This window comes from Phyllobates terribilis, unplaced genomic scaffold (assembly GCF_046119375.1).
Source record: "Phyllobates terribilis strain yellow unplaced genomic scaffold, ASM4611937v1 Scaffold_2__4_contigs__length_985480577, whole genome shotgun sequence".
NCBI classification, from domain to species: domain Eukaryota; kingdom Metazoa; phylum Chordata; class Amphibia; order Anura; family Dendrobatidae; genus Phyllobates; species Phyllobates terribilis.
This window is the reverse complement of record NW_027362762.1, coordinates 370,546,148-370,566,017: the sequence shown is the minus strand read 5'-3', so window position 1 is coordinate 370,566,017 and position 19,870 is coordinate 370,546,148. Positions and strand designations below refer to the sequence as shown.

The 19,870-nt window shown below is 43.8% G+C and overlaps 1 protein-coding gene across 15 annotated transcripts in view; it reads right to left on the bottom strand.

Annotated features, from left to right (window-relative positions):
- DMD (dystrophin) overlaps nucleotides 1–19,870 on the bottom strand; it is a 3,940,859-nt gene that overhangs the window by 187,591 nt on the left and 3,733,398 nt on the right. Inside the window, exon 1 of one of the 15 annotated variants that reach the window (XM_073664728.1) lies at nucleotides 15,775–16,094. The exons of the other annotated variants lie outside the window; for them this stretch is intronic. Coding sequence (XP_073520829.1) covers nucleotides 15,775–16,079 — 305 coding nt within the window. The 5' untranslated portion in view covers nucleotides 16,080–16,094. Of the gene's footprint in view, nucleotides 1–15,774; nucleotides 16,095–19,870 lie in introns of those variants that run through there. 15 annotated transcript variants of the gene reach the window in all.

The following is a 19,870-nucleotide window of genomic DNA, read 5'->3' as shown; positions in this document are numbered from 1 at the left end:
AAGGGAACTACATATAAAATAATTAAAAGAAAAAAGTTTTTTGCTTGCATCACTTCTTTTGCTTGTGGTAGCCATAAGGAGGAATAGAAGAATAAAGAAACATATAACTGCGGTATCTTGCTAACATACATGATGTAAATTTTGCAGGATGGGGATGGAGATATTCAACTAGTGTTTAAAATAAAAAAAAATAAGCATTTCCAACTTTTCTAGTTAGACTTCAAAGTAGTTATTTTGGTCACAGAAAAAGTCATGATACAATCGGTGGCTGGGGGCGCCACTGTTTTGAAAAAAAATTGGAAAGCCACTTTACCATGTAAATCAGAAAGTGACGGCATACCCTTACTGTGATGGAAATACCTCTTTTACGATACTGGCAGATTCATACAAAGGGTATGTGCCTGCTGATGAATATTTCACCGGCTGATGCTCGGTTTCTATAGTGCAACAGTGTCGATTAATTCACTACATGCTGTTATACCCTCTTTACATGACAGCACATGCATTTTTCATGGAGAGAAATAGAATTTAATTCACTATTTTTCAACCTATGTAACTAGTGGGTTATAAAAAAAATGTGACAAAAATGTATAAATTAGTGGAGAAAGGTTGAACTTGATGGACCTAGGTCTTTTTTTCCCAACCTATGTAAAAAAATTAAAACTATAAACAGGGCTCGTATAATTCTCAATTCTTTTTATTCAGATATCACACAAGATTAAACCATACACCCATTCTAGTACGTTGCTCCGGCTGAGAGGGAATAAACAGAATGAAAAGATCACATTTTGTAGTAAATTGAATTTTAATCTTTTTTTTTTAATCCCTTTTATTTATTTTAAAAGCGCCCGCATAAGATACATTAGAAGGCAGGGAGGAAGCGGTGCATGGAATGAAATGTCATTTCCAGAAGCGTCAGCATAGTAATATTACTATACCGCGGCAGTTTTATGTCGTGATCACAAGTACCATATTACATTTGTGCCGCAGTAACCCCCAGCCTGTGGGCATAATGCACTACCTACCAGGGGCCCAGCCGAGGACACAGCCAAGAGAGGGCCGTTCTACAGAAAAGATATAAGGGCAGATTGCTTTCCCGCTGCTTGTTTGATGAGGCTATTCCTAGAGCACTTCATTCTTCGCTCTCCAGATGATCCCTTAACTGGTCTGCCAATCAAAAATGGCATTGTGAGCAATTAATCACAACCATTAGTATAGTTTCATGTGCCGTCTAATAGGCGGTAAGGAGTCCTATTATTTTTTTTCGAAAATAGCCTTGGTCCTCTCACCCTCAGAACCCCTGTGCAGCTGTACAGGTAAGACATCAAGTGTCTCCATTCTGGTACAGGGCATTGACACACACGGACATCATCACTAATTCAAGTAATGCCCTCAGTGTAAGCTCGTACATGGCTCCACATTTACTATCGGGAATGCAGAATTCTGGCATAAGTTGTCCCCTCCCCTCTTTTTTTTAGTACAAATCATTCTAGGCAAATTTAGTACTGATCAGCTAAACCTCCCCTCTCCCCCCCCCCCCAAAAAAAAAAAACAATACGCAGATGTTTGCACCTTATTAGAGACTTTTCAAAAGTTTCTAGAAATTGGGGGTGTCAATATGGCAAGTATAGAAATGTGCCAAATTTATTATTGGCGTTTTTAGGTGCAAATTAATGGTCTAAAGTAAGAAAATTAAGAGCTGGTGTAAAAGATGTGTCTATTATTGGCAGACAGTATTATGTATATGGAGCCTGCCAACTTTCCCCCAACAGATAATGTTGGAGGGAGAGAACCTTTTAAGTTTCCAAAGGCCGATCGTTTTATTCTTTGGGAGATAGAGCCCCTGACAAAACTGCTTTGTCAGCGGATCCTGAAGCTGTGGAGTCGGTAAGTCAAAAATCCAACTCCACAGCCCTGCCTCACTACTGAGCATGTACATAAAGTGCAGCACAGATTCATCTCAACTAAAAGCCGAGATCCTTAGATCAGGAACAGAACAGACATTTATAGGACATTTCAGAACTTTCCCAAATTCTTATGAAAGCATTTACAGCACATCCTGCATTGTACTACTGTACCCAATTTATTATATATTTTAGGAGTCGGAGTCGGTCCATTTTATACCGACTCCACAGCCCTGCTCCTACTAGAGAACATAGGAGTTCTAGGCTGAGCACTCCAGTGTATGGGCTACTTAGGGTGATAACTGTTGGCCAAACCACTGTTTGACAGACAGCCATCAAATGTGTAAGGGGGGCATTTTTTTTCCGTCCCACTAGAGCTGCACTTATACTGCAAAATAATTGTAAACGAGCATTGCAACGCTCGTTTCAGAATTATCTGGCCGTCTAGACCGCCTAGAGATCAACACAGCACAAAAGATCATCATAATCTGTGTGGCATCGCCCTTTATAAATAGGACTCGCATTTGGCAATACATATGGCAGCCTGTGCACATGGAGAAATCTAGTATAGATTGTTCAGCATCTTTCGCCTGTGTATACAGGCATTTAAATGACCATAAATCAGTAAAAGTTTACTGATCCTCAGTCGTATTGTACCACCAGTTGGGCCATGTAAACGGACCCTTATAGACAGCATTAGCAAATATGGGTCATTGTGATGTGTTGTGGTACAATGCTGGACCACAACTGCACAAAGAACTCATACAAGTTGTTTAGTCCCAGTCAATATCTATTATTTCTAGAATGGTTTTATGGCAAACAGCTATTGTTCTCTAACAGTGTTTTACTAAATTAAATTACAATGTCAAACACAACAAATAGAATGGAAAAGGAAAAAGCTTAAAATCACTCATGCTTGTGTTCACACCTAGTAATACATATTAACCCATTCACTGATCTTAAATGATCGCTGAGGAGAGAAAAGATAAAGTTTATTTGGAAGTGTTCATATATTTGGCGCTATAGTGACATGGCCAGTGTAATATCTGAATGTAGTCATCAGCGGGCATATGGAAGCAATAATAAACCACCAGCGGATACCAAAACACAAAGTACAATCTACACCATAGTAGAGACCTTAAAGGGTTCCGCACTTAGGACTTTCCATCCATAATGAAAGAGGACAATAAGCTCATCACAGGGTTTCCCATTGCTGGGGCCACTGCCACTCACTATAGGGGAGAGAGCACTTAGACCAGTGTTATTCTATGGGACAGAACAATCACAGCATGCTGTGATTGGCAGTGAGACTCGGTTCACATGCACCCATACAAGTCTATGGGTGCGAATGAAACATCGGACTGCATTCGGATGTCATCCCAGTGCAGTGCGATTACCACGGAGGCCAGCATTGGAGGAGATGGAGAAATTACTTTCTCAGTCTACTCCGCACTTGTGCTGAGATCTCATACGAGTGGACCGGAGGACAGAGCACTGACACGCGGCTCAATCTCTGACATAGTTTGATCTGAGAATATTTGGATAATCGGCAGCCGTGTGACCCCGGCCTTATGTGTGAGGCAACTGAACAGCGAGTGCTCAATATTCCCAAGGAGGCAACTCATTTGTACACTGCTTCTATTCAAATCAATGGCTTGTGCATGTCACGTGAGACTTTTTATAACCATTCTTCACTGTAACTGATGAGGAGCACACGTCTATCTGTTCTTCACTTTGGCCGTGAACAAGGTCTGTTGACCGAAATGTTGGCCTTTCTTCTGTACAGATTTATTGCTGCACCTAAACTCTACACTGTGTTCCAAATTATTATGCAAATAATATTTTCTCAGATTTTCCCAAATTACCTATAATGAATTGCAGTCATTGTAATTTTCCAGTCAAATAACTATTAGAGTACAATTGAAAGGTTTTTGTACAAACTGCCTATGATAACAGTATATTTTTAAAAAAATAAAACACAAACTGCACTCAAAATGCATGTTCCAAATTATTATGCACAGCAGAGTTTTCAACCTTTTCATTTTAATGAAGAACAAAAAAATGGTCATTTTTGAAATTATAAGCATTAGCAGGTTATTACAAACTGAAATCAAACAGTTTTCAACTCAAAACTTTATTCTAGGTGATGTTACATTTGCACATAGGACCGCTTGTTCGAAAGGAGCTTCTGAACTCTCTCGTCCATTGAATTTGTCAGGTTTTGGATGGTTTCTGCTTCCAATTGTTTTGCATGAGGACAGAATACCCTCCCAGAGCTGTTGCTTAGATGTGAACTGCCTCCCGCCATCATAGACACTCCTTTTGATGATGCTCCAGAGGTTCTCAATGGGGTAGAGGTCAGGGGAGCATGGGTGCCACACCATAAGTTTGTCCCCTTTTATGCCCATAGCAGCCAGAGATGCAGATGTGTTATGTGCAGCATGAGACGGGGCATTATCATGCATGAAAATGATCTTGCTGCGGAATGCACGGTTCTTCTTCTTGAACCATGGAAGGAAGTGCTGTTTGAGAAACTCCACATACATTATGGAGTTCATCTTTACCCCTTCAGGGATCCTAAAAGGGCCGACAATCTCTCTCCCCATGATTCCAGCCCAAAACATTACTCCACCTCCTCCTTGTTAGTGCCGTAGCCATGTTTGCATGGGGTGTCCATCAAACCAGCCATCCTCCACTCCATCCATCTGGACCATCGAGATCATTTCATGCATGATAATTCCCCGTCTCATGCTGCACATAACACATCTGCATCTCTGGCTGCTATGGGCATAAAAGGGGACAAACTTATGGTGTGGCACCCATGCTCCCCTGACCTCAACCCCATTGAGAACCTCTGGAGCATCATCAAAAGGAGTGTCTATGATGGCGGGAGGCAGTTCACATCTAAGCAACAGCTCTGGGAGGGTATTCTGTCCTCATGCAAAACAATTAAAGCAGAAACCATTCAAAACCTGACAAATTCAATGGACGAGAGAGTTCAGAAGCTCCTTTCAAACAAGGGGTCCTATGTGCAAATGTAACATCACCTAGAATAAAGTTTTGAGTTGAAAACTGTTTGATTCCAGTTTGTAATAACCTGCTAATGCTTATAATTTCAAAAATGACCATTTTTTGTTCTTTATTAAAATGAAAAGGTTGAAAACTCTGCTGTGCATAATAATTTGGAACATGCATTTTGAGTGCAGTTTGAGTTTTTTATTTTTTTAAAAATATACTGTTATCATAAGCAGTTTGTACAAAAACCTTTCAATTGTACTCTAATAGTTATTTGACTGGAAAATTACAATGACTGCAATTCATATAGGTAATTTGGGAAAATCTGAGAAAATATTATTTGCATAATAATTTGGAACACAGTGTATATCATTTGTTGAATACAAGTGTGTCGTGGTATTCTACTCAAATTGTAACTGATGAGAGTGTTTGAGAATTGGGGAACCTTCCAATAAATCCATAACTCAAGGTTAAATTTAAAGAAAAAAAAAAGATCATTTAAAAAATTAGCTTTTAAAAACAGATCACACAAAGGCATCAGCCTCCAATGGTACTTTTGGCCAACATTTACAATTGTGCACAAAGATCACTAAGTGCAAAGAAGAGGGTGGAGGAGCGGGTATAAAAGACGATCATCCAAATTATAGTCTGATTGTACTAACAAAGTAATTCATCTCCCCTACATATATTATCTAGGCGGGGGCTACACAGTGACTTTGGCCGCCACACAGGTCACATGGCTTTATGTCACTGCTACATTGCAGCATAACGCGAGCGAGTGGGATCGCATTGAAACCACGGAGTATCATCATGAGCATGCTGCCAAAACTCCAAATGGTTCCATCTAATTGTAACCTGCAGCTTGCAATACCATCCCACTCACTTGTATTATACTGTAATGCATCATCGGCACACAGCGACATGTCTCTGTGTGACCTGTGTCACGGCTAAAGTCTCCATGTACCCCAGCTTTATATGCAACTTTCACAAGGTTGTCATGCAGCTGTCCCCCTAAACATAAAAGCGCCATGGCTGAATTAGCAGAGGGTCGTGGAAAACACAGGGGGTGTGGGGGTGGGGGGTCTTGGGCTTGAATACAACCAAAGGCCAATGTTAATTTTAAAGTATCTCTCCAATAGCACATACATGGCAGAAACCATGCTGTCATGGGTAGCATTATCTCAATAAATCAGTTTTCTGATGTATACCTGCTCCAACATTTACACAGAGGGCAATCGGTCTGGTGTATTTATAATGATACATATTGTTGAAGAGCCAGTTTAACCAATCCAGGTGTAAATTACATTTAGTGTGCAGACAATAATAAGATCCATGCACGTTAATATCGAACAACCTAAAAAGTTATCAAAACTCTCACAAGGAATAAATATTTTTTAATTATCTCAGATTGTAAGCTCTTGTGAGCAGGGTCCTCACTCCTTTTGGTATCCGTTGAGTTATGTGTTACACTGTTATTGTCTGTACAAGTCCTCGCTAGAATGTAAAGTGCTGCGGAATAAGTTGGCACTATAGAAATAAAAAATAATAATTTGTTTAGAATAAAATTAACAGAGCTCCTAGTGAACGATGTGGACAAGCAAGGCTTTATATACAATATGGCCATCTGTCTGCTTGTAAAATACCCAGGGAGATATATTTCAGGCAGTGTCTTTCACATCCAAGACTTTCGCTACTATGTAACTTTCTCCATCCAGTGGGAAATAACATCCAATGTTGGCGAGAGCCATGACAATAACCTTTCATCAATTAAAAAGAAAAAAAAACCTCCCTTAATAGCCAGATGGAAATCCAAAGTCTAGCATAGAGTATGTCCCCTGGCAAAGCTCCCGCTGTGCTAATTGACAAGTGAAGAATTTAAAAGTGTCGAAAATTATTCTGCGTGGACTGAACTGAGACTGACAAACTTATGGCACATAGAAAACAATTACACGTCCTCCAAGAGGGATGCGGCTGCTGCCTGCCACTGCAATGAAATCGGGTTTTTCAAGAGTCTAGTGGCTGATAACACAGAGGGCAGATTTTCTCGGGTACTTTATATGCACAACACAAGAAGGCTGCAGCTATTTCACTTCTGGCCTGAGAAGTACTGCCGCTGCTGCTTCCCCTGCACATTGGAGCTCAGAAAGTTATCATTAATTCCAAACACAATCTTGCAGCTTAAGAAAAGGTTAGACTCCAGTGAGAGTTCCTTTCCTAAGCTGCTTTGCCATTTTCAAAGGCCATTTAATTGTTAGCTTTGGGAATGGACGGTGGGCTGCACTGAGGCAAGAGCAGGTTGCATTAGACCTGTAGAATGAAATGCCAGCTCAGCATATAGCGGGCGGCTGCACAACACCAAGGAAGGCTCACAAACCTTAATTGGGACTTGATAAGAAGAAGGTAGTCATAGTGATTGGGACGGAGCAGGAAAGAAAAGGTTTGATCTGGAGATCACATGGTGAGGGATTATTTCTTCCCTTGCAGTCATTTATTAAAGTGATGTGCCTAAATGGATTAAAATATCTGCAAACCTTTTTTTTTTTTTTTTGAAGTCCCGATAAGCAAGTCTACATCCTCCTGCAGATATAATGCACCAACCACCATATCACAGGAGAAAAAGGAGCAGCAGCAGATTGAGATAGGAGTGTGAAAGTGGTGGAGATGGGACCCACAAACAATGAGATCAAGAAGGGTTTCTGACAGCACGGACACTTTCAGCTCTTCCAAATCAAGGCTACATTTTACAGTCCTTTAAACTTGGGAGATTTTACTTGCCATAGGCACTGGTCTCAGATGAAACATATCACATTCTGCATCTTAAGAAAGCCTTGGCTTTCACGGTCAAGAAAGTTGTCATGGAAGTATATAGCGAGGAAATACAAAGAGAGATTAAAGCCAAACTCCACTGAAAACCTAAGACGTTTTTCCTTTATACACAAGGTAGCAGCTTAAGGGGGTTTCACGTGCTGGATTTTTTCGGTTGCATTTTAAAGATACTTTTTTTGTGGCAAAAATTGCTGCAGCTGCAATTCAGTAGGAAAATATAAAATACAATATGAACAGTGTGTCCTTGTGTCCCCTCCCCCCACACACACACTTTACAGCACAATCTGTGGCTTTTTTTCCAAAGCCACAAAAAAATGCATTAAAATCATGTATTTTTGTTTACATGTAAAAGTAAAAATGACACACAAAACTGTATGAAACACAGAGTCTTTAAGACTTTGGTGGACCCCTTTCAGGTAAAAGCCTCCAGTCATTCTGCTATAGTGCTTTCGCTGGCATTTTTGCTATCGGCATCTTTTTTCTTGATGATAACCCCTAACTAGCGAGCGCCTTCCTAGCAGAAGTACGACAATGACTTATTTTAACCACTTCACTGAAGCAGTTAACAGAAGTGACCAAAGACTGAACATGTGCACAGAAATGTCATTTTTACATTGTGGTATATATGTTCAATTTTTTGTGGCTTTTTTCAAGGGGAATCTGCCTGAAAGACGTTGTGTACACCAGTCCAGATGTTATTTTTATTGCACTGCTGGAGTGGCGCTTTAAATGTAATTCCCCAGCCCCCATCTCACACTCACTTGACGCCGTCTTCATCGTTTTCCAGCATCGCTCCCGTCGGTCTCCTGGAAAAAGTGACCTGCCGGCAGCGCCAGTGTTTCATGGAGCATGCTGGAGGCCACTTCTCAATACAAGTCTAAGAGAATTGTTCTGGCGCACATAGACTTGTATTGAGAGCATTGGATGTAACTTCTGACTTCCGGCCAGTCAGAAGTTATGAGCACAAGATGGCGTCGCAGGGTCGGAGAGGTGGCGAAAAAACTCTGAAGACGCCGAGGGTGAGAATATGACTGGGGGCAGGGGATTTACATTTAAATTAGTCCGAGATCCCACCACAATGTATGGACTGGCTGTGGCTCTCTAGACCCGAGCATGACAGCCTCATTGAAATAGATGAAGCAGTCCCACTCGGGTCGGAAGACCCATGGTCAGTCCACAGATGTCTGAATGAGCATTAAAGGGGTATTCCGATTTCCAAGATCCTATTCCAATATGTAGTTGGTATAATAATAATATTAGCAAATACCTCCAATTAGAAATGTAGTATAGTTTTTCTGATTTGCTATGTCTCTTTCCTCATGTGCAGGGCATTAGCTATCCATGGTTACGACCACTAGCAACTAGCTGTCACTGAATCAGTGGTCGTAACCATGGATACCCAAGCTATTGCAATGCCCTGCATATGATGAAAGAGATATAGCGAATCAGAATAACTATACTACATTTCTAATTGGAGGTATTTGCTAATATTATTATTATTACACCTACTACATATTGGGATAGGATCTTGGAGATGGGAATACCCCTTTAACAGTTTAAACAACATCTACGTCCTCGATTGATCATTGGTGTTTCTCCACTTTTCTGGAGTATTTCTGCTGTTTAATGGCTTTAGTATTTGCACCTTATTCTCTAGACTTTTTGCGCCACTTTTTAAGTTGTCTTTCTTTTTTACGTTTTTTTTTCCCCTCGACAACTTTGCTTATCTGGATGTTTTATACAGATTCATGAAATGAAACTTTTACCAAATGTCGCAATTTTTCGTGCACGTCACTCCAGTCCCCTGCCTGGAGTAAGCTTTCCAGACAAGTTGTCAATTTCGTACATTTTTGCGACTTTTCAAATGATTCAAAACTTTTGTTACTGAAAAGTCCTAAAAACCTGTTAATAACAAAAAGAGAGAATCTTTCATTTTTGGGCCGAATTCATTAACCACACTCATCAATTTTAAGAATTTGGAGCAAAAAATGTCAGCGAACACCACAAGGCAAAAAAAAAGAAAAGTGACTTCAATAAATCGCAAATGATGAATTGGGCCCTATGTGATTGCATGTAAAGACACTGCAGGCTATTTAGTTTGAGCCTGAGAGCTCGCTCACACTGGTGTATGTTCCCTCATGTGAGACAATCGGGCCGATCATGCTAATGACACTCGGATCACATTCTGTCAGAGATTGAGCCAAGTGGCAAATTACTGTGACCCGATTCTCCCGCATGTGGGAATCGTAGAACAAAAGCGGAGGAGACGAAGAACTTCATTTCTCCATTGTCTGTGTAAATCGGACTGCACTCGGATGACATCCGAGTGCAGTCGGATGTTATACATGCCCCCATAGACTCGTATGGGGTGCGTGTGATCCGATCTCCGGAAGCACTCACAGCATGCTGCAATTGTTTTCTCATGCTGAATCGGCATGAGAAAATAACTGCAAATCGGCACTGCCCCATAGTATAACATTGGGCAGAGTGCTTTCCGATCAAACATTGCATAGCAGTCGGCCATGTGGGAGTGAGACCTAAAAAAAAAAAATGTATGTAAAATTGCAATAGTGAGGAATTGAGGCTTTTCTGCAGTAAACTCATTGCAAATCTGCAGCAAAAACCAAAAAACTGAGGGTAACATTGCTAGAAGTAAATTGTGATTGCGTATTTTTCTGCAGACAGGTTTAATGCTGTAAACAGGAGGGAAAAAAAAGCAGCTTTTATTTTTTTACTAGAGGATGTAACCTATGTACATGTGCAGTAGATAGGCGGCAGATTTCCTGATGCACAGTTGCAGGTAGAAACTCCACTGCTTATAATGATAGCGGCACCATTGTAAATGAGACTTCAAAAAATCTCCTGCACATGCGGAAGACAAATTCTGCAGCATAAATTGTCCATTTCTGTAGGTCTAATGTCCGCAGCATGCAGATGTGTTCTTAGGAAGCCACTGTAGATTTTCACCCATATAAAAGAGTTAAATGTGTGAAAATCTGCAGCAGATTTTCTGCTGCCGATTACAGCACTTGTGAATACAGCCTCTTGCAGGATCAAACGTTTTATTGATTTTTTGGTATTTTTTCTTTTTCCCGCCAAAAAAGAAAATTAGTGGTGAGAATCAGCTTTCCAGTGTGTGGACCGCTCTCCTAAGCACGGCTTGTTTTGATCCATGAGAATGGTGGGGAAGATGGGGTTGAGTTTCCCTGCAGTCACACTTTTAGGTTTTAAGGGTATATTCCTATGCGATGGTAATTGTGTGGTGTATAGCCACTCCATTACTGCACTGCAAATATCCCATATAATACTGCTGGCAGCTATAACTGTGGGGTGTAACGTACCCTCAGATCACTCAGGGCAATGTGCTTCACCCATGACATCTTTAATTCTGCAAACACTCAAAAAACAATATAAGCTGACATGGTAAAGGACTACTGATCATATTAACAACCTCAAAAAACATATTTAGGGAGAGATTACCAACAATTTGTTAGCTATAACAGTAGGAAAGACATCTGCTCTGCGAGGAACCCAAATCACCAAGCTGAAGTATTTATCAGCCGGGCTATACATTCCTTATATATAGCCAAAGTAAACAGGACTCTGGAGGTCACTTGTGTGCCCAGTCCCCGCAGAAATGTGGAGGGCGCTAACGTTACCATAACACACAATGAGTTAATCCCACCGACATGCTCCTTAGCTGCAAAGCATCCAAGAAAATGTGGAGATTGACTAATCCAGCCTACAGGACAGAATCGGCATAGCTACCACAAAATAAGGATTTTTCTCCATTTTACTCCTAAATAATGAAGTTAATCAGGATTATCCACTATTCAGGACAGATCAGCGGGGATCTTAGCAAAGCTCTGTGATTAACCTTTAGTAATACAATGACATATAAGAAAGATGGTCAAAGGACAAAACCGAACACGGAAAGAGGTAAAGTCTCCAGCTCCAGTAACCATCATAGGGAGCAATAGGAAAGAAGATGATCATGGGCTCATTACTAGTTTACCGCAGGTCCTCAATCTTCCTCCAACACTTCGAAAACTATATTATAGGTTGTTGTTTTTTTTGCTAACTATTAAACCGCATATAACCTAGATTATAAGGAAATGGTTTATGTGGTCTCTTTAGATTTGAAAATTAAGTATATAAAATTAAGTTCAGATTTCCAAAAAGAAGAACATGTGCACCCCATTATTTCAATAGATCGCTCTCTGTATACCTACGGTACGGTTTTCTGCATTCATCATGATAAATCATCTCAAAATATAAACATTTAATAATATAATAACAACGGCTCATAGTATTGGGAAATATGGTATCTCCGTGTTAGTAAACAGCCCACCAAGTGCCCGCAGACCCCCCACACCACTCAGGGCATTACTATGTACACAGCCCCACTAGCTCAGCACCAACCCTATGTGGTGTAGAACAAAGCTGAACACTAAACTCCACCAGACAGAAAGAAAATCCAAACACTTCACTGTCCCACAAAGCTGACCTAGTTATAAAACCTCAATCTCCTGTGTTTTATGGCAGCCAGAATAATCAAACAACCTGGCACCCATCTGTATCTAGATCTCCTCTGTTTGCATGCTTGTAAAAAGAGATTGTAGGGGGTGGGAAGAAATAAAAGAAATTACCATATTTTATGGCAGCCCAGTCACCATAGTGACAAATGGAGAACCAGGAGTACAGTATGGGGGAAAGGCAGGTACTGAAGGCGGATGTCTGAGAATAAGAACCCCGACTTTAGAGCATTCCTGCCTGCTTGCATATACATATCTGGAATGTAAACACACGCAATCATTCGCTCCAAATCCAGGGATCAGGCTCATCTTAGTACAACTTTAGTTTTAATGCATGATGGCTCTGTGAATGCAGAAAACCAATAAAAGGGGCTTAGGTAAATATTGAGATTGGGAAGCACTGTGTAAAATGAGCCTGAGCCCAGCACAAAGGTCAGCGGTAAGCAAGAAAGAAATATACTTTAACACAACTGTTTACTTTCTCAAGGAAGACACAGGTAATGATTACATGTTACTGTGTCTTTAAGACAAGAGCCCCAGTCTAAACTGGTGCACAGAACTATTGTGCTTACTGGTAACCCCTGTCTGTGCAGTCATTGGAGACTGGGACCTCAGACCTCCTCCAAGTAGCTATCCTAAAATCTCATAACCCAGTATTACCAAAAAGCGACCGCGCCGCAGGGGCAGCAAAAGTGACTGCGCCGGGTATACAGATCTATCAGAGATTATCCCGATATCACAATTGTGGTCGTACATAGGACTGCAAACGTTCAGTTCTTGATATAGAGCATACACATTGTGTTATACACGGATTATGAAGATATCACACCTGCCAATAAATTCAGCTCTGCTACATCTATGTAGTCAAGAATTACTTCATTAGGGAAATGAATGAACATTTCATGGATAGCCGCAGATCTCGGAGCGGACGACGCTTTGATGTCACCTCTGTGGAGTAAATAGCACGTGGCTCTAATATCGGATCAGATCACTTTACAAATATAAAGAATAATCCGTGATATTCGCCATCCACGTCTGCGGCGGACGGACAATGGTGTGGGGTTACTCCAGTCTACAATCAATCCTGGCTGCACAATGCAGGTAGGGGTCCTCAGGCAGGATTCTTTCACAGGATATTTATGAGCGGAGCGGCTTTTTCTTGTCAGGTTGTCCCCACAGGCTGGAGGATATAAAAGTATTCTCAAGATAATGTATTGCTACAAGGGGACTATGAAAGCGAATCCCTGTACATGTGTGATGGGGGCTCCCACCGATGCTAGAAGGAATAACCCCGCCGCCTCACCTAACCGGAAAGAGAAAAACATGTTGGGATTTCGCCCCCTGCCCCAGTCCAGCCTGACCCCCATATACCACATTTGGGGTTTCATCCCCCCAGCCCAGCCTGACCCACATATACCACAGTTGGGGTTTCACCCCCCACCCCAGCCCAGCCTGACCCCCATATACCACAGTTGGGGTTTCACCCCCCCAGCCCAGCCTGACCCCCATATACCACAGTTGGGGTTTCACCCCCCCAGCCCAGCCTGACCCCCATATACCACAGTTGGGGTTTCACCCCCCCCAGCACAGCCTGACCCCTATATACCACAGTTGGGGTTTCACCCCCCCCCCCAGCACAGCCTGACCCCTATATACCACAGTTGGGGTTTCACCCCCCCCCCAGCACAGCCTGACCCCTATATACCACAGTTGGGGTTTCACACACCCCCCCCAGCACAGCCTGACCCCTATATACCACAGTTGGGGTTTCACACCCCCCCAGCACTGCCTGACCCCCATATACCACAGTTGGGGTTTCACCCCCCCCCAGCACTGCCTGACCCCCATATACCACAGTTGGGGTTTCACCCCCCCCCCAGCACTGCCTGACCCCCATATACAACAGTTGGGGTTTCACCCCCCCCCCAGCACAGCCTGACCCCCATATACAACAGTTGGGGTTTCACCCCCCCCAGCACAGCCTGACCCCCATATACCACAGTTGGGGTTTCACCCCCCCCCCCCAGCACAGTCTGACCCCCATATACAACAGTTGGGGTTTCACCCCCCACCCCAGCCCAGACTGACCCCCATATACAACAGTTGGGGTTTCACTCCCCCCAGCCCAGCCCCAGCCTGACCCCCATATACCACAGTTGGGGTTTCACTCCCCCCAGCCCAGCCCCAGCCTGACCCCCATATACCACAGTTGGGGTTTCACTCCCCCCAGCCCAGCCCCAGCCTGACCCCCATATACCACAGTTGGGGTTTCACTCCCCCCAGCCCAGCCTGACCCCCATATACCACAGTTGGGGTTTCACCCCCCCAGCACAGCCTGACCCCCATATACCACAGTTGGGGTTTCACTCCCCCCCCCCCCAGCCCAGCCTGACCCCCATATACCACAGTTGGGGTTTCCCCCCTCCCCCAGCCCAGCTTGACTCCCATACACCAAAGTTGGGGTTTCACCCCCCAGCCCAGCCTGACCCCTATATACAACAGTTAGGGTTTCACCCCCCAGCCCAGCCTGACCCGTATATACAACAGTTAGGGTTTCACCCCCCCCCCCAGCCCAGCCTGACCCCCATACACCACAGTTGGGGTTTCCCCCCTCCCCCAGCCCAGCTTGACTCCCATACACCAAAGTTGGGGTTTCACCCCCCAGCCCAGCCTGACCCCTATATACACAGCCTGACCCCCATATACCACAGTTAGTGTTTCACCCCCCCCCAGCCCAGCCTGACCCCCATACACCACAGTTGGGGTTTCCCCCCTCCCCCAGCCCAGCTTGACTCCCATACACCAAAGTTGGGGTTTCACCCCCCAGCCCAGCCTGACCCCCATACACCACAGTTGGGGTTTCCCCCCTCCCCCAGCCCAGCTTGACTCCCATACACCAAAGTTGGGGTTTCACCCCCCAGCCCAGCCTGACCCCTATATACAACAGTTAGGGTTTCACCCCCCCCCCCCCCCAGCTCAGCCTGACCCCCATACACCACAGTACATAGAGGGACGTGGACAGCGGTGGGCACTGAAAAGCCATTTTGAGCTCCCACAAGAAATCAGGCAGAAAGTGACCTTTTGAGAAGTGTGAATGGAGCTGTGAAGGGGGAGGGCAGCACAACAAAGGTGTTCAGTCACCTACAGGGCAGCACTGGCGCCCTGCTGATCTACAGGCACAGGGACATGGCAGGAAGATGGCAGGATGTAGCAGAGCTGAGTTTGTCATTGTCACAGCAGCCGGTAACGTCCATACAGATATACAATCAGACCCCAAGCAGCCGACATAATAACGATGTGTCCCCTATTACCGAGACAATGCACGGGGTTTGGATCTGCGGATGCAGAAGCCTCCTCCGGTCCCGGGCACAGCACCGCACACCCCGGAGCCCGGGACCGGCTGCTCGCCCCTGTCAGGCTGCACAAAGTTTCCCAGGATCGCTCCATCCCTCCGGCTCTGCTGCATCTGTGGGAACCGAGCCGGCTTCACTTACCCTTTGAGCAGCTCCCTCATGGCTGGGAGAAGTAGGGCTCTGGCTGGAAGCAGGTGAAGTTCCGGGCTCACACGGACCGGAGACGGCAGCTCGCACTGCAGTGATCGCAGCACTACACCGGCTGTGGAGAGCGGAGGAGGAGGAGTACGGGAGGAGTACGGAGGAGGCCGCCTGCAGGCTAGACGGGGCGGGACTGCCAGTAACCCTTTCTGCACACCAGGGAATGAGAGCACGGACTCTGCCTGCCCAGGTTGGTGGCAGTGCTTGTGCCAGGTGACACCAGGCAGCACACAGCAGGGTGCCATCAGCAGCCCAGCACTTTACCATACATACTTATCCCTGGCAGTAATGCCCTCCTGCCTGCCGATGCCAGGGCTTATGCCTACAACTACTTGGACCAGGCTGAATGCTATGTCACTTATGTGACCAATCATCCAAAGTCATTTAACCCTTTAAAAACACCAGTTAGTGACTAATAAGTGTCCACCCACCTTTATCAGACAGTTTTATGGCTTGGACTGGCCCGCAGGAGAACCGGTGAATCCCTCGGTGGGCTGCCTATATGGGCAGCAGTTGGCACAATACACATGATTTTCTATGTTTGAATAAAGCAGCATCTCGTTCATTAACAAACTAAGCAGTGTATTATATAGAGGCATTGGGGAATTTGTGACTGAGGTCATGTAATATTAGCATGTAGGGTGGGACCCCAGAGCCAATGTTATTGGTGGGCCCTTGGCATCCCAGTCCGACATTGCCTAGTACCCGTTTGGGCCAGGCTGGACTCATTTGGTCGGTTTCTGAATGGTATTCTAGACATCCTTCATTATGTACCTGCATTGTGGGATCAGTCATCCTAAGGATCGCTATCTACCCACTATGATGCCAGCACTCATGCCCACAACCAGGCCAAACTCAAATACGCTTTATGCAGGGCATCCCTATCTGATCCCTATCTGTATGATTGTATTGGAAACCAAAACCATTAAACCTTTGAAAATTAGGCTTATTCAAACCAATAAAGTGTGGCCATCTACCAGACCTCAATGCCAATGTTTATGACCAGAACAACTCTGGGTAAAGCCTGACTCATCTGGTTTTAATACAGGACAGCCCTACAGTCACACTCAGACAGACATTTTTTCTTGTACTTGAAGAAAGGACAGATTTTTATCAGTGCGCTAAATCTGATATTTATGCATTTTTGGTCTGAAGACTCATTCAGACATCCAAGATCGGACCACAATGCACAGACTGGCCTCAGCTCTCCCGATCCAAGCAGGACAGCCTCATAGAAATACATGAACCTTTTACGCTCGGGCCGGGAGACCCACGGTCAGTCCATGCATTGTGGTCCGATCGAAGACTGACGTGCACACGTTCAGTATTTGGTCAGTATTTTACCTCAGTATTTGTAAGCCAAAACCAGGAGAGGGTGATAAATACAGAAGTGGTGACGTGTTTCTATTCTACTTTTCCTCTGATTGTTCCACTCCTGGTTTTGACTTTCAAATACTGAGGTAAAATACTGAATGTGTGAACGTGGCCTAATAGAAACATGTCACCACTTCTACATTTTTTACACACTCCTGGTTTTGGCTTACAAATACAGAAAATGCTAGGAGTTCAGCTCGGGGGGCGCAACAACTGAATGGACCCCTAACCAGTAACACTGAGGTAAAAAAACCTCACCAAATACTTGGCATGTGCACATGTCCTCAGGCTCTGATTTTCACGCTAGTCCTGACAAGGGGTGGAGAGTGTGAGGCACGACTCTTAATAAATCTGGTGAAGCAAAAAGTTGCCTGCGCCTCACCACAAATCTTACTCCAGTTGTGAACTGGAGTAAGATTTGTGGTGTAAGGAGAGCCGGCGCTCATCGTGAATGGGATGAGCGGGGTTTATGAAGCCCCGTCCTGCCCCAGCTCTTCTCACATTATCAAAGCTGGGCGAAAAGGGTGTGAAAATGACAAAAGTCGCAAAATTTTCAAGCAGCCATGTGTTGTGCCAAAAACTTTGACTTTTTAAAGCTTTTTACACCAGTTTTCTGGATTAAAAGCTTTGATGAATGGGGGCATATGTGTCCATTTTACCAAATGTTTTTCTCTCATGCAGAAAAAAAAAATGGGTGAAATGTCCAAGGAATTAAAATTCAGGTTGAAAACCGTGAGTTAGTGCTTTAAGACTTTATAGACTTTACAAGGGGACATCGCGTAGAGAATACTGTGATCTACACCGAATTGGTAAGATCATAAAAATTATCTCAAAATAAAAGAAACCGTATAAAAAAACAAACAAACAAATACTCAGGGGAGCAGCAGGAATAAAATAAGAGCATAAACTAGAGCTTTTTGAGCTGGTGACAGGTCCTCTTTAAGATATGAATGAGAAACTAGTCACATCAGAAACCACCTTCAGCATTGATGTTCTGGCAGCCATTTGTCCTCTTCACACCTATTTAACCTGTTGAGGAGAGATTCCAGGTGATGGTCACAAGGGTGCTGTTCCTGTGTCTGCTGCACACCTCTAGGACTACACTACCATGCCATGTTGCAAAGCTGCAACTAATTATTGTCAATGTGGCTACATTGCGAAACGTGGTATAACGCCACCGCAACATGACACTTGCAAAACATCCAAACTTGTTCAATTTTTGAGTTAAAATGTAAGACGTACGACTTAAACTTGTAACTCGTCTACGATTTTCCATTTTATTTTTTTTTTACAGAAAAATCACAAAAGCAGGTTGCAGACAAATTTTTGGTCATGCAACTTGTATGAAATGTGCTCTTATTCAACCAAAGTCACCCTAGTCTAATGTGCAGGTATAACGTGACCAGTCACAATCTATGGGTGCAGGAGAGTTCAGTCGTGAGTGGGTCATTGTACAGCCCTGCTTTCATTAATATATGAAATTTCTATTAATCTATTAAATTTCCCAGAGGAGCATTGCACGGCGAATAAGCCTCCTTACCTTCACATGTCAGAGCCGGTAGGTCACTCTCCACAAGGAGAAACGTTACCCCTTAGACCTCAGTCCAGACCTCATCTAGCCAAATCAGTTCTCATACTTTGCACTGACGAGGGCCAACAACCCGAAACACCGTGTCTGCAAATTCAGATTCTGATTTGGCTTTTATCCTAAGTCATATTGCACGACTCAAGTCCTATTTTTCTCTGAAGAAGCAATTTGCACATTAATCTAGGTAAAGATGTGGCAAGCAAAAAATAAATTTGTTGCAGATTTTCAGTGTGCGTTCTACTTAGAGTGGAAGTAAGCCACAGAAAAGTTTCCAGTCTCATCAACCTTATAAATGTAGCATCTATCACACAACAATAAAATACGAACTAAAGCTGACCATACACATTAGATGGCTGCTGGCCGAACGATGCTTTGGCTGATCATTCGCCCGACAGCCATCTCAGCCATCTCAGCCATCTCTCCCATACACAGGAGCGCTCCTGTATTCTCTGAGAAAGCCGCCGACTGACATGTCTCCAGGAGAACATTGCGATTAGCAGTCCAAGGTCGGACATGCACAATTGACATCTTTGCCTACCATCAGTCGGCCGGCGCCCCCATATACATTAGACCGTCATGGGTTTTGGCCGACATTTGTCTAACATGGCCCGACTGGCGACAGTAAATAACAGCTGATCGGTAAACATTTACTGACCGTCAGACATTTAATAACCTGGCACAGAGAGACCGTGCTTCACAATGATCTGTAATAAATCTGTAATAAATTGTACAGTGTACATAGGCTGCCATTGGCCCCAGCTGTGTAGCTCTTGTTGATGCAATGCCGAGAATGATGATCTTTTGCACTGTACAAACCCATTGGTTCATCAAATGATAATCAGCTTCTATACACTGAAAGATTATGGCGTAATAAGCGCTCGTTCACAATAATCTATCAGTGTAAATGCAGTTTAATGGGCATCTGTCAGCAGGATTTTAGCCCCTCATTATTCATATGCGCATGTGGCTCTTTCAAAGACAAGTCCACCAATACCTTTACATGGCCAGTCCATTCCTCCATTACCGAAAAATCAGATTTTGAATTGATGTGCAAATGACTATGGTATATCTGAA